The sequence below is a fragment of the Aythya ferina genome (genome assembly GCF_964211825.1).
Source record: "Aythya ferina genome assembly, chromosome: 28".
In the NCBI taxonomy this organism is placed as follows: domain Eukaryota; kingdom Metazoa; phylum Chordata; class Aves; order Anseriformes; family Anatidae; genus Aythya; species Aythya ferina.
The window spans coordinates 3,627,750-3,640,496 of NC_140325.1; the positions used below are offsets into that span (position 1 = coordinate 3,627,750).

A 12,747-nucleotide genomic window follows, 5' to 3' on the forward strand; every position below is an offset into this window, starting at 1 on the left:
ACTGCTTTGCCAGCTTCACTCTATTTCCTTAAAAGTCTATGAATCGTGGTCAGATCTTGCAGACAGATGCAGGCAGGTAAACGGATGCAGCCCAACCACCCACCTTTCCCGTGGGTGTGAGCCCCAAGCCCCATGGTAGGACCCGTCACGGCTTCCAGCCCTTGCGGGGCAGCTCCCTGCCTTTCTCTTGCTCTGGGTCCCCACCTGCTGGAGACACCAGGCTGGCTTGTCTGGTGCTCGCACACCTCTGCGCGGCACGATGGGTGCCTGGGGTCCGTGGGTGTCAGGAGCTCAGAAGTGTTTCCCTGCGGTGAGCACTCCGGCACGCTGTGCACGAGATGTTTTTGCCTTGCAGCCTCTCCTCTCCCGCCCTGGAGACCTCCCTGGGGGTACCCACGGTTGGATTTTACAGGGGATGCAGGGTGGGTCAGTGGTCACCAGAGAACAAGGTGGGATGCTCGTCCTTTGGGCATGACATCCTCAAGGGGCTGCAGACCCATGCTCTGCTCCCCTCACTTCATTCTTCAGCTCCTGGGTCCGTTGGGGCTGGGTTCCCAGCTCACCCCGTGCTTCTCCAGCTGCCAGGATTGGTGCCTGGCCTTGTAGCCTTGCAGGCAGCAAGAGCCAGGAGATGCCCTCGGAGCCACAGGAGGGAGCCCGGGGACAGCACGGGAGCCTGGCTGAAACCCTCATCCCAGCTGGTCTCAGACAGCTCCTGGGGGGTGGCTGGGAGTTGGGCAGCTGGGTGGTACAGGCAGCTTGGAAGACCTCAGGTTGAGTCAAAAACAAATCTGAGGCCCCGAAACAGCTCTTCCAAAGGAACATTTAGCAAGATGCTCATGGGTGCAAGGGAAACCTTGATACCCAAGGACTGGAGGTGGTGGGATATTGGGTGCTTCACCCTGTGTCTGCCCCTCTTTACTAGTGCTGCCCTCCCTCCCTTTGCAGTTGTGGTGATGTCTTCCCACCCCTCACCCCTGTTGGATGCTGTTCTCGCCGTGTCCTTGCCACCATGCTGGAGGTTTGCCCCTGTTTGTGGTGTGAACCTGTGTCCAGGCTGACCATCCATCCCACCCTCCTCTCCATCCTCCCCAGAGCCGTGTGGGAGTCTGAGTCCTAAACCTGAGCTCGGTCTCCTCAAGGTCCTTCCTCATGAAGTGCCTACAGAGAGTCCTTGCTGCAGCTGGGGCGCAGCACGCATCAATACCCAGTTCCCAGCAGAGAACAGAATGAAGCAGCAAAATTTAAAAATGAGAGATGCTCTTTATTGGACAATACAGTATGGTAGGAAACAAAGAGGCTATAGCCATGGGGACAAGGGATTAGAAATCAGTGTGGCAATTCATACACACAGAAAGCAGTAACCTTTCCCACAGGTGCCTGAGAAAACAGAAGGGGCTGGAAAAATCTTTAGTTGCAGATGAAACATTTGGAGGTTGTAACATGTGTTGTGGGCAGAGGCTTTTTAGAGCGTCTTGGAGCTCTTTTCCTTGCTGAAGACCCAGGACTGCGGTTTCACAAGGCTGTCCCCATCATCTTAGGGTGAATGAAATGAATGCGTGTGGCCAAGCGTGGCTTTCCCCTTTCAGCAAAGTGCTTCCACTTTGCTTTAAATTTGTGACTCCGTGGGGAGAACAAGAGAGGGTTGAGGACTGTGCTGGAAGAGGGCCACCGCTGGGGACCGTGACGGCTCTCCAAAGCCCTGTTGGTGACCTGTTACAACCTATGCTTTAGCCAAAAGTGCTTCATATTCTGGCAGTGGGGTCCTAGCCTCCCGCCACTGCCCCAGTGGATGAGGCCGGAGGGAGGAGAGGGTGCAGCTCAGCTATTTACACCATTGATTTGTAGGGCAGCACTTGCTTTCGGAAGGCAGGAAACACACCGTCGTCCACACGGGGAACGCCAGGCTCACCATCCTTATCTGATGGTCTTTTTGCTGGTGGTGGTCTTGGAAACGATCCGCACGCTGCCTCCCGTGCTGGAGCTGACGCCTCGGCTGCTGTTGGAGCTGAAGCTGCTGCCTCCGCCGTAGCTGAGCCCCCCGCCGAAGCCTCCGCTTCCTCCTCCGAAGCCTCCGCCGCCGCCGCTGCTGCTCATGCTGTAGCTGCCGCCTCCGCCGCCCATGCTGAGACCTCCACCCATGCTGAGACCTCCTCCCATGCCGAGACCTCCGCCCATGCCGAGACCTCCGCCCATGCCCAGGCAGCTGCCGCCGCCGCCGCCGTAGCCCATCCCGCTGGAGCTGCTCACCACGGCTGCAGGGGAACACGGTGCGTGCCCACCTTAGGGACCTACAGGTCCCCGAGGCGGGGGTACCTGGCCCATCGCCCCCACGGCGGGGGAATGGGTGACCAGGGCTGGAAGGGGGGAAGGTACTCACAGACGCTCACGGCTCCGACTCCCTCTCCAGCAAGCCTGTTGGGGAAGGGGGACGTAAGTGAGAACGAGAAAGCACAGGCAAGATACAGCGCTGGCCACTGGGACCAGCTCATCAGACTTTGTGGCCTTCAGCAGGGACTGTCCTCTGGTGGGGTATGGCTGCATCACAGGTGAAAGGTTACTGCTCACTTTTGTTAGTGCATCGGGTGCCAAGAGCTGGAGAAACCCAGCTTTTCCTAGAAACCTCACATTTTAAAATATCCCCTCTCTCTACCCTCTTTTTAAGTCTCTTGATGCTTCAGGCCTTTGGGGCGAGCTCTGTCTTTGGACCCAAAGAAACGTGCTCGACTCTGAAGAGCAGCACGCAGCAGGACCCCGTGCTTGTCCTCACCTGCTCTCCTCGCCCTCCAGCAGCTTCCTGTAGGTCGCAATCTCGATGTCCAGGGCCAGCTTGACGTTCATCAGCTCCTGGTACTCGCGCAGCTGCCGGGCCAGGTCTGCCTTGGCTTTCTGCAGAGCATCCTCCAGCTCGGCCAGCTTGGCTTTGGCGTCCTTGAGGGCCATCTCCCCACGCTCCTCCGCTTCGGCAATGGCTGCTTGGAGGCTGGCACACTAAAAGAAAGGGAAGCCAATAGTTGTTTAACTTGGGCTACCCAAATCTGAGTATTGCTGTGGTATTGTGGATACTGGCTGGTGGCTCCCAGCATGGCACTGAGAAGACCTCAGGCTGTCAGAAAGGTGTCACAGGGTAGCTGAGCGGGGAGCTTCAGCCATAGTCCAGTTTCCCACAAAAGGAAGAAACATCTGCAGCTCTTTGCTTTGCTGGGGTGACCTGAAAGCTCACAACTTGCTTCCCCAGCAAGAAAGGAGCTATCATAGCACATCCTAACATTAAGGGACCTTCTCCCGTAGGGAGAGACAGAGATAGCCATGCCCTCTTCAGTGCAGGGGGTCCCCTGGCCTTCCAGCCCTGCTCCAAAGCTAGGAGCTGGCTCCTTCCATGCCTGGAGTCTGCCGTCCACCATGCAGGAATATCCCCACCATACCTGCTTCTTCACGCTCTCAATCTCGTTCCGCAGCCTCTGGACCATCCGGTTGATCTCTGAAATTTCTATCTTGGTGTTACGCAGGTCATCACCATGTCGCCCGGCGGAGACCTGGAGCTCCTCGTACTGAGATGCAGAAAGGAGGAAAGCACTGGTTAGGAGCCGTGGGGAGGCTGAGTGGGACTGGGAAGGGTGAGGGGCCTTCAGGGCATGAAGTGCAGGTCTAGGGGGACTACAGCCCTCTGAGCAACCTGCCCATGGAATAGCAGATCAGCCCAAGAGTCCATTGCAACATGCACAGAGATCAGTCTGTTATTCCCGTTACACACCTTGTTTTGGTACCAAGCCTCTGCCTCTGCCCGGCTCCGGTTGGCGATGTCCTCGTACTGCGCCTTGACCTCTGCGATGATGCTGTCCAGGTCCAGGCTGCGGTTGTTGTCCATGGACAGCACCACGGAGGTGTCGGACACTTGCTGCTGCATCTGGGACAGCTCCTGTGGAAGATGCAAAAAAAATGAGTTGTCTGGTCTCAGGGGTGGAAACCATGCTGATGAGAGATGGCTTCGGAGCCCTCTCTGCCAAGCCATTTTCTTGCATTTCTCTGTACTCTGCCTGTCCTTATCTATCATTTCTATCTTATGGCTACATTATAATTTCAAAAAGGTGGTGACTGCTTCCTCTTTTACTGCTGTACAGCACCGAGTGTGATGGACAGAGCTCCAGGACACGGGAAACTGTACAGCGTGGAGCTGTGGAGGATGTTATCGTAGGGAGGGCTGACCACTTACCGCTTCGTAGAGAGCTCTCAGGAAGTTAATCTCATCTGCCAGCGCATCTGCTTTGGCCTGCAGTTCAACCTTGTTCATGTAAGCACCATCCACATCCTAAAGAAAAGAAAACCAAAGACTTCTGGGTGAAACCACAAAACAAGAGGACACCAGGAGGACCCTATCTCTGCTTCCAGGTTCATTAATCTTTAGGCTTGTTTTTATATTGCTATGATCAAGGCATTTTCTAACATAATGCCAGACACTGGTTGTGAGCCAGAACAAGGTTTTGGGCAGAGGGCAAAGCTCAGACTCATGGGTATGTGACCGGAGTTGGAGTGGGACTGAACAGCAGGCAGCCAGACGGTTTGGCACCGCAGCCGGAGGAGCTACCTCCAGAAAGCAGACAGCTCCTCCGACTGTGCCCAGAGGTGCTGCACCCTTGGCATGGAGCCGGTTGTGCCCATTTGTAGGGTGTCCTGGTTTCAGTTAGAACAGAGTTAATTTTCTTCCTAGTAGCTGGTAGAATGCTATGTTTTGGCTTAGGATGAGGAGCGCTGATAACACCCCAATGTTTTAATTGTTGCAGAGCAGTGCTTATACTAAGCCAATGACATCTCAGGGTATATGGTGGAGTACCCAGCCCTAGCCGTGCCGACACCAGATCCTAATGCCTGACCCAACCGTGGGGTTTGAGGACCCCAGCTCCTGTCAGCTTTGCTTTGGCTCTGTGTGCTGAGCTTCTTTTGTTGCCCTCCCCCTGCTCCCACTTCACTCACCTTCTTGAGAACCACAAACTCGTTCTCTGCACTGGTGCGGCGGTTAATCTCATCTTCATATCTGTAAGGATAAAAAAGGGAGAGAGTTTGGGTGGAAATGAAGAGCTGAGGCAGAGAAGCAGAGGTGGGACCACTCTGGTCCCAAATCAATTCTGGCTCACAGATGTGTTCCTTATTCCCAGCTGTTTACAGTCCAGAGCAGATGCAGAGCAAATGATCACTTACTCTGAACCTGCATGGTGTGAGTAGTCCCAGCTAAAATTAAAAGAATCCAATCACTGCCCTTAAAGTCAAGCTCATGCATAGATGTGAGCAGGATCAGAGCCCTTTGCAGTAAGAAGCAGCAGCAAGTATTCATGGTGACCTTTGACCAAAGCAAAGTTATGCAAAAGCTTTCAGCCTGGACTGCAATAGCTAATAATGCAATAGTTTGATATTTGATATTTTAATAATACTAATGGCTCCGAATAACCTGCCGCAGCATTTAATTAAAAAAAAAAAAAAAAAGTTCTGTGATTCTTTAACCATGGTTGTGCAAGAGCGGATCATTAAGTAAGCCTCAGATTATGTTTCTGGGGAACTTTTTATGGCTCTGAGCAACATCCTCTCATCAGATAATCAGGGCAGGGCTTAGCTAGAAAGTAGACAAAGCGTGGAGGCTGTTGCAGCAAAGATCTGGATTTGAAAGGCAGGTTTGTGCCAGTCCTTTAACTCTCACTGGCAGAGATATCCCTGCAGCTGGATCTCCGGGTGGACAGGAGACGAAGTGAAAATGAGCCTGTGGACTGGGAGATAGCTCCAGACTTGAAACAAAATGCATTCTCTTGCCCAGGTAGTAGCTCCAAAATCCAGACAATATCATTTGTCATTTTTGGACTGATCAGGGTTTCTAAAAGCCTAAAATGCATACCGAGACCTGAAATGTACCCAAGGACAACATACCAGAAGCTAATTCATGTCAGCCCGTCCTGTCAGCTCTAAATGCTGATACATACCCCCCACCCCAAAAATCTATTCACATGCTTAGCTCTCTAGCACAAACATATCTCAATCCTCCAGGGTGTTTTTCTCGAGTTTGCACTTGGCTATCTGGTTGCATAAGGAAGATATTGTTCTCTCCAAACTCCAGCCAAAGAAAATTGAACTTCTTCACCTAAAAAAAGCACCTAAATGTCTCTCATAGTCAGCAGACACCGGCTGGCATGCCCTTAAAATGATTCATCCCGCCTCTGCTGGATGCCTTATCTCAGGATAATCTGGGACTAATTGCCACCCCAGGAAAATTCTTTTCTCTGGTTTACTTGAGGGGGAGCTGAGGCAATGGGCAAAAAAATAGAGCTGAGCATTTTCCACGTGATCAGAGGTGAGCGAGGCCGAGCACATGCGGGTTGCCTGGGCCCCTCTGGAAGCTAGGAACTTCCTTTGCAAAAAGAGAAAATTGGGGATTTTTGGAGCTGGCTGTTTATGGCTGTTTCATCCCCTTTTGCATGTCATTCATACTCATGAGCTACGCATTTTGCTATTTTCAGGTATTGTTTTGGGAAACCCGAGGGATCTGACCAGGAGCTGCATACGGAGCTGCTTCCATGGGTTCATGAATCCTGTGCTAAATGCCGAGCCTGCATGCAACTGACATAGCTACAGGTAACTGCGACCAAATTTAGGTTTTGTATGTTCATTTTGCTGGGAAGAGGAACCCAGTGCAATTGCAAGGCATGTGCCAGAGAGCACGAACTGCCTGCCCTGATTTTCACATCTGTTAATCTACAGAGCACAATCTCTTACTTGTTCTTAAAGTCTTCCACCATGTCCTGCATGTTCCTCAGCTCAGAGTCCAACCGTCCCCTCTCTCCCATAAGACTGTCTAGCTGCCGCCTGAGGTTGTTGATGTAGGCTTCGAAAAGGGGCTCCAGGGACTTCCTGGTGACCGTGTGGCCCTGCTCTTGCAGGAGGCTCCATTTGGTCTCCAGCACTTTGTTCTGCTGCTCCAAAAATCGCACCTGAGAAAACAAAAACAGGCATGCGCTGAAACCCGTCCGAACAGCACACAAAACCCCCTGCCAGGGAAAGGAGGGATCATTCAACATGGAAAGAGGCAACAAAGAGACTGGAAATAAGATCTTCCCGCAGGAATTTAGGGCACCAGGTTCTCCAAAGTAGCACAAGCAGCTGAGATGCTTGGGGAGAATTTTCAAGAGCCATTAAGCAGGCCAAACACCTGTAATTGCAACTTTAGCTGTTTCTCCCCCCACTGGATGCTCAGCCCACCTTACTGGTTTAAACTGGTAGTATCCCATTGAGAGGTGTGGAGCTTTGCAATTTTACAACCAGTGCAAGATCCATCCAGTGCCCAGGCAACTTTTTATGGGGAAGGAAGGATTTCCAATTTAGCAAAATGAGGTGCTGAAAAACTCATCCTTGCAAAGAGCATAAAACAATTCTTAGTTTTCTGCCAAACCTGTGCTGTTTGTCGGCTGGGATTAGTTCAGGCAAGCCCCCAAATCCAAAGGAAGTTTCTTCCTGTTCTTCTTTCCCGAGGCAACTGAGAATATGCACGGGCTGCTGTTTAAGACCGAACTCTCACCTTGTCGATGAAGGAGGCAAATTTGTTGTTGAGGGTCTTGATCTGCTCCCGCTCGTGTGTTCGCACCTTCTGGATTTCTGGGTCAATATCCAGCTTGAGGGGTGCCAGGAGGCTCTGGTTGACGGTCACTTCGTGGATGCCACCGGGTGGGCAAACAGGGAACCCGGGGCCACCTCGACCACCAAATCCAGGACCTCCCAGCCCAAATCCACCACCCATCCCATAGCTGCCACCACCACCAGCTCCTCCTAAGCCAAAACCAGCGCCTGCTCCACCACCATAGCCAAGACCAAAGCCAGCTCCTCCACCAAAGCCGTATCCGCCACCAGCTCCGCTCCGTAGACCTCCGCCAACCGAGCTGTAGGAAATTCTTTTACTTCCACCCAAGTTATAGAGACTTCTGCTGCCGAAGCCACCACCAGCTCCGAAGCCTCCTCCACCTCCAGCTCTTCCTCCTCCAACTCTGGAGACAGAGACGGAGCTAAAACTGCTTCTGGTACCACTGCCACCTCCTACGATAGCAGAGCCTGAGCTAAAGCCCCTCATGCCCCCTCCAGTTGATGATCTGTAAGAGATCCGACTCATGGTGGCTTGTTCAATTGGAAATGCAAAGAGCAGGAGGGGAAAAAAAAAGCTGGTGAATAAAAGCTGAGCAGCAGGAAAGGAGCAGAGGGCAACGGAGACAGAAACCCCTGTGATGGGAGAGCTCGGGAGCGTCCTCTTTTATCTGCTTGGAAAACTTGGCACGGGAATTCAGAACTTGACGTGCCTTGCAGCAACTTGCCTTGTCAAACACACCTAGGCTACGGCGAGGCGCTGAAAAATGCATTGTTTGCAGGCAAGAAAGTAACGGAGTGAGGGAGCTCCCCCCACCCCCAAAGCCTGGCGCTCTGAGTCATGAAATGAGAATTGAATGGGACGACTCGCTGAGGTCTGCGCTCACGAGCAGGACGCAACACGATTCTCCCGAGACCCTGGGAGCCAGTTTTCCTTATGCCAGCCAGGGCTCACCCGTTGCAGCGAGCTTCCTTGAGCTGAAGCCTTTGCAAGGTGAAGTTTAGGGTTCCACACATCACACGACAAGCAGGGCAGCACAGACAGGGGCTGATCTTTCCAAGACTGCCTTGTTGCAGTGTGCATGCCCTGTGGTTGGCTTGGGAAAGCTGAGGCTGGAGGTGATTTTACTTCTCAGCACTGCTACTTTGATTTCTTCTGGAAAAGGGCTCTAAAGGATTGCAGACTGGTGGAGAGGAGCTGGGTGGAAGTTGTCTCCTGGTAGTATTTTCTGGGATCTTACCAAAAAGTTGCCTCTCCTCTTTGCAGGAGGAACTGAGAAATTAGTTATCGTGGCTTTCAAAGACAGCAAGGGAATCGCCCTTCCAAAATAATGTAAAACTGCATTAAATAGTACTCTGGCACTTCTAAAATAGATATTAAAGAGATGATTGAAAGGGCTGCATTTGTTTTGAGTCTTCTCGTCAGGCTGAGGGTTCAAAAGCTCTCTGTGAAGTGGTATTTTTATCACTCCCCCCCATATTTACCCTCTAACCAGCAGTTTCCACGTCACTGCTGGCTCCTTGAGATGTTCTCTCTAGGGGAATTCGCCCACTTTCCTTACAGCTTCCTCCCACCCCTCCTTCACTCTGCTGAGATCATGCAGTCGGATGATTTTCTAAAACATCTTTGGCCCCTTGATCTTGAGCTCTCAGGTGAACCCAGGAGCTGCAATGGGGCTGGGTCGTGTTTTGGGATGGTACAAAGGCAGGAAAGCCAGGACCTCTTCCCTCGTGCCCACAAAACGTGGGTTACAAGAGATGTCCCCTCCTTCCCACCCAAAGCAAGTCTGCAGAACGAACTCAGCTCAGCCACATCCTTGTGCTGTGAGGGCCACCGACCTCCACCGGGTTGTGTCTCAGTGCACAGTGGAGAGATAAAACTGAATCAAAAAGATTTTTTGAAATTGGCTACGTGAGCAATAAGTACGGGAACTTAATCCAAAATGAGTTGCTTAAGGGTATCTGCAGCATCTCATAGCTTGTTTCTGTTGATGTGCTTCCAACTGCCGTTTTCTCTGTCTGGGAACTTGAAAGAACCTGAGCAGAAGGGATTTTTTTTTGTTTTCCTTATTGCAATCATAAAAGCCGGCGCTCACAACTATCATCTCCTGCAAGCGCTCCTGTCACCGCCTATTGCCAATAGTGTGAGTCACGAGCACCCAAAGCGCGTTCAGGCGAGCTATCGGGGAGCCGATCACCGGGCGTGCTGCACGGGAGAAAGCCGGGCGGTAGCAAGGGGGTGCTCTCGCCTCGGGAGTGGAGACCGGGAACCCGCCGGGTGCTGCGCAATGTGCTGGAAATGCCAAAATTCCCAGGAAAGCTGCACCCACACTCGCGTGTCCTGAAGCTGCTGCAGCCAGCCCTGAACCCTGATTTCATGGGTGATGCAGGTAACCCCAGTAACTGCTGCTGGTTTGGATCAGCAGCAATCCCAGGAATGTTACCAGGCTTATACTGGTATTGAAACTAAATAAATTGTGTTGGAAACGTGGCAGATGTATGGAGATTTGGTTTCCTAAGCTTGCAGATGGGAGTTGGCACATGTGAGCTGGATCCGGTGGAAGGGGGCCAGGCAGCAGCGGCCGGGAGCCTGCCTTTGACTTCCAAAGAGCTATGCAAAGTCACACCTGGGAACCAGAGCACAGGCTGCAAATGCTTTAATTAAAGAAAAGAGAAAGGATTCATGTTTAAGGCAGTCATTACCTCCCCAGCTCTTCTAGGAAAGCCTGTTGCTGCAGACAACGGTAATTAAGTGGAATATTACAAAGGGCAAAGCAAATGATGGTTTAGGCACAAAAAAAAAAAAAAAAAAAAAAAAAAAAAAACACGAAAATTCTTGCAGTATTTCTCAGTCCCACAAAATTCCCTTGTGTGGTTTTGTCACTCGCATGCACTGTCCTCATCAGATTTGCCCCCTCAGAAGGGAAGGCTGCTCACAGAGCGGGTGCCAGTTTGGGAGGCAGGATTTGTGCAGGGGTTGCCTGCTGGGGGAGGGCACCACTGGAGGAATCATGTCCTGGGGAGGGAGAACGGGGCCAGCCGAGAGGTTTGAGATGTTTGTAGGAGCTTGGCTGCCTTTCAGTATCACCGCCTCTCTTCTGGGCTGTTATTTGCTTTTTTTTTTTTCACCCCAAACTGGGAAGAAAGACATTCAGAACTGGTAGGGTTAGTTAAGGTTAGGTTGTCTTTAGCTGCATTGATTCATGCTGTGCTGTGTAAGTCAGCATTAGCACAGGCAAGTACAGAAATCAAGATGACTCACAGTTTATTTTTAACCTTTGCTAATTTCTGACCAATCTGTCAAAAAATTAGCATCTTCCGTAGCAGCAGGGGCTGAGGGGTTTTGTCCCCAGACTTTGGTCTCTTTTACTGCGGCTCCCTTGATTTTCTGAGTGAAGGGAGACTGGGTGCTTCTGTGTTTGGGTGCATCTGGGTTTCAGCAAGGTTTTGCTGAGGCACTTGTGAGCGTCTGCTGCAAACCCGCGGGGCTGGTGTGTGCTCACTCACTCCTGCCCATTTGCTGTGCAGGGTTATGAAAAGCTGGGATGTTGAGAGGTCAGAGGAGAGCAAAGCGTCTGACTCTTTGAAATGCAATAAGGTATGAGTGTTTGTCTGAGGTTTTCTTTTTTTTTCCCTTTTTTTTTCCTCCTTTTACAGTGACCAAAACACCTGCATCATGTGGTAAGTTGCTCAGTTCCATCTCACCGAAACCCATCCTCAGTCTAGATTGTCCTGATAAAATCCTCCCCCGGATGCTAGGTTTTGCTATGTCTTTTGAGAAAGCAAAAATTGAATTTTTTATTTTTTTTTTCTGTCTGAGCTAGTAGAGCCATGCAAAAACCTCCCTGTCAAGAAGAAAGGCTTTTGGATTAACCACAGCAATGGGCTAAGAAATGAATGGTGACTAATTTTTTTTGTTGCTTGATGGATAAACCACCCCCCTCCTCCTCTTTTTCCACATTCTTCAGTTTGTTTCGTAACAGCATGCACCTCATTTCAAGCTTTTCAGCATTTATTTTAATCAGAATTTTGAAACTTTTCCCCCAAAAGTGAAATGAAAGCCTCCTCCCGTTCACTCCACTGAACACTGGGAGTATTTCATGCTGCTGGTTGTGCTTTAGAGCAAAAACATGTAGGAACAAATAAATTACAATCCAGTTTTATTGGACATGTTCCCAAAAGAGAGGAAAAGGAAAACAGCATAATTTCGCTATCACTGAAGTATAAAAAGCTGCAATTTTCTTTTTTTAATGGTATTTTCACAAAAATAAAAAAAGACAGAGTGGAGTGCTAGAGGGGCAAATTTTATCAGAAGGGGGGCACTGGTGTTCCTTTGGGTGCCTGCTCCCGCTTGCTGTGTTTTCCATGTGCTGGGCTGAGACCTGGCTTCACTTTTTGGTTCCCCAAACACATCTCTTTTGGCAGAGAAACCCACACGGTGAACAGCCGAAATACCCCAAGGAGCAGCATGGACGTGGCCCTTCAGGCTGGTTTTGCAGTGACTCAGAAATCACTCCTAATAGGCTCTGTGCTCCCATAGTAAGGGATATTTTAAGAGGGGCAACGAGCTTGCAAATCACTGCCTGGGATCTTTCAGCAACCTCCTGAGTATTTCTACATAGCAGAAAAAAAATCCCTCACGTGTGTATGAAAACAAGTTGCTTAACTTGAAGGGGTGAGTTTGGTTCATTCCAGCAGGGAGGGCAAAGCAGGCTGGATTGAAGCCAAGGTCCCAGCCTGTCCCTGGTCTTCTGCAGGCCAGAACCGTGAATGCAAAACCAAGCTAAAAAACCCAGTTATTGCATCTGCACCACTTTTTGATCTGTGTTGGCTGATGGCTGTCAGGTAGCTGCAATTACAAACTGCTCAGACTCATTAAAAAGCAAACCAATCCCCCAAAGGACAATTCCCAATTCAGAAAATCACTTAGAGTCGTGTTTGCCTTTTAAACCTGTTTCACGTATTTTGAGAGATCTGGTTAGCTCATGCTCTGCTGTTTTTCTTGAGGTGGGACCCAAATGCTTAAGAACTATGGTGCAAGGAGCCGGGGCAGAGCAGGTGGAGGGGTGGTGGTGTGCGGGGGCGATGCGGGAGCAAGGCAGAAGCGATGGTTTCAGGGAGGGTCTGGCGCCGGTT

At 50.9% G+C, this 12,747-nt stretch overlaps 1 protein-coding gene across 1 annotated transcript; it reads right to left on the minus strand.

The window, feature by feature from the left end:
* Positions 1-1,248: 1,248 nt before the first annotated feature.
* LOC311424788 (keratin, type II cytoskeletal cochleal-like) lies at positions 1,249-8,221 on the minus strand. The gene is made up of 9 exons (XM_084500201.1): positions 7,556-8,221; positions 6,757-6,971; positions 4,972-5,032; positions 4,214-4,309; positions 3,755-3,919; positions 3,426-3,551; positions 2,771-2,991; positions 2,381-2,415; positions 1,249-2,255 (listed from the first exon to the last, which is right to left on the minus strand). Exons 1-9 carry the CDS (start codon positions 8,138-8,140, stop codon positions 1,918-1,920), a joined length of 1,842 nt encoding a protein of 613 aa, XP_084356327.1. The 5' UTR covers positions 8,141-8,221; the 3' UTR covers positions 1,249-1,917.
* Between the last annotated feature and the right edge of the window lie 4,526 nt (positions 8,222-12,747).

Bases quoted from the DNA above. Each gene is read 5' to 3' on its own strand.
- LOC311424788 (XM_084500201.1), bottom strand. From the start codon at position 8,140: ATGAGTCGGATCTCTTACAGATCATCAACTGGAGGGGGCATGAGGGGC. The intron at 3,920-4,213 runs GTAAGTGGTCAG...CATCTTCCACAG, and splicing joins TGAGAGCTCTCTACGAAGCG to GAGCTGTCCCAGATGCAGCA. The intron at 3,552-3,754 runs GTGTGTAACGGG...TCTGCATCTCAG, and splicing joins AGGCTTGGTACCAAAACAAG to TACGAGGAGCTCCAGGTCTC.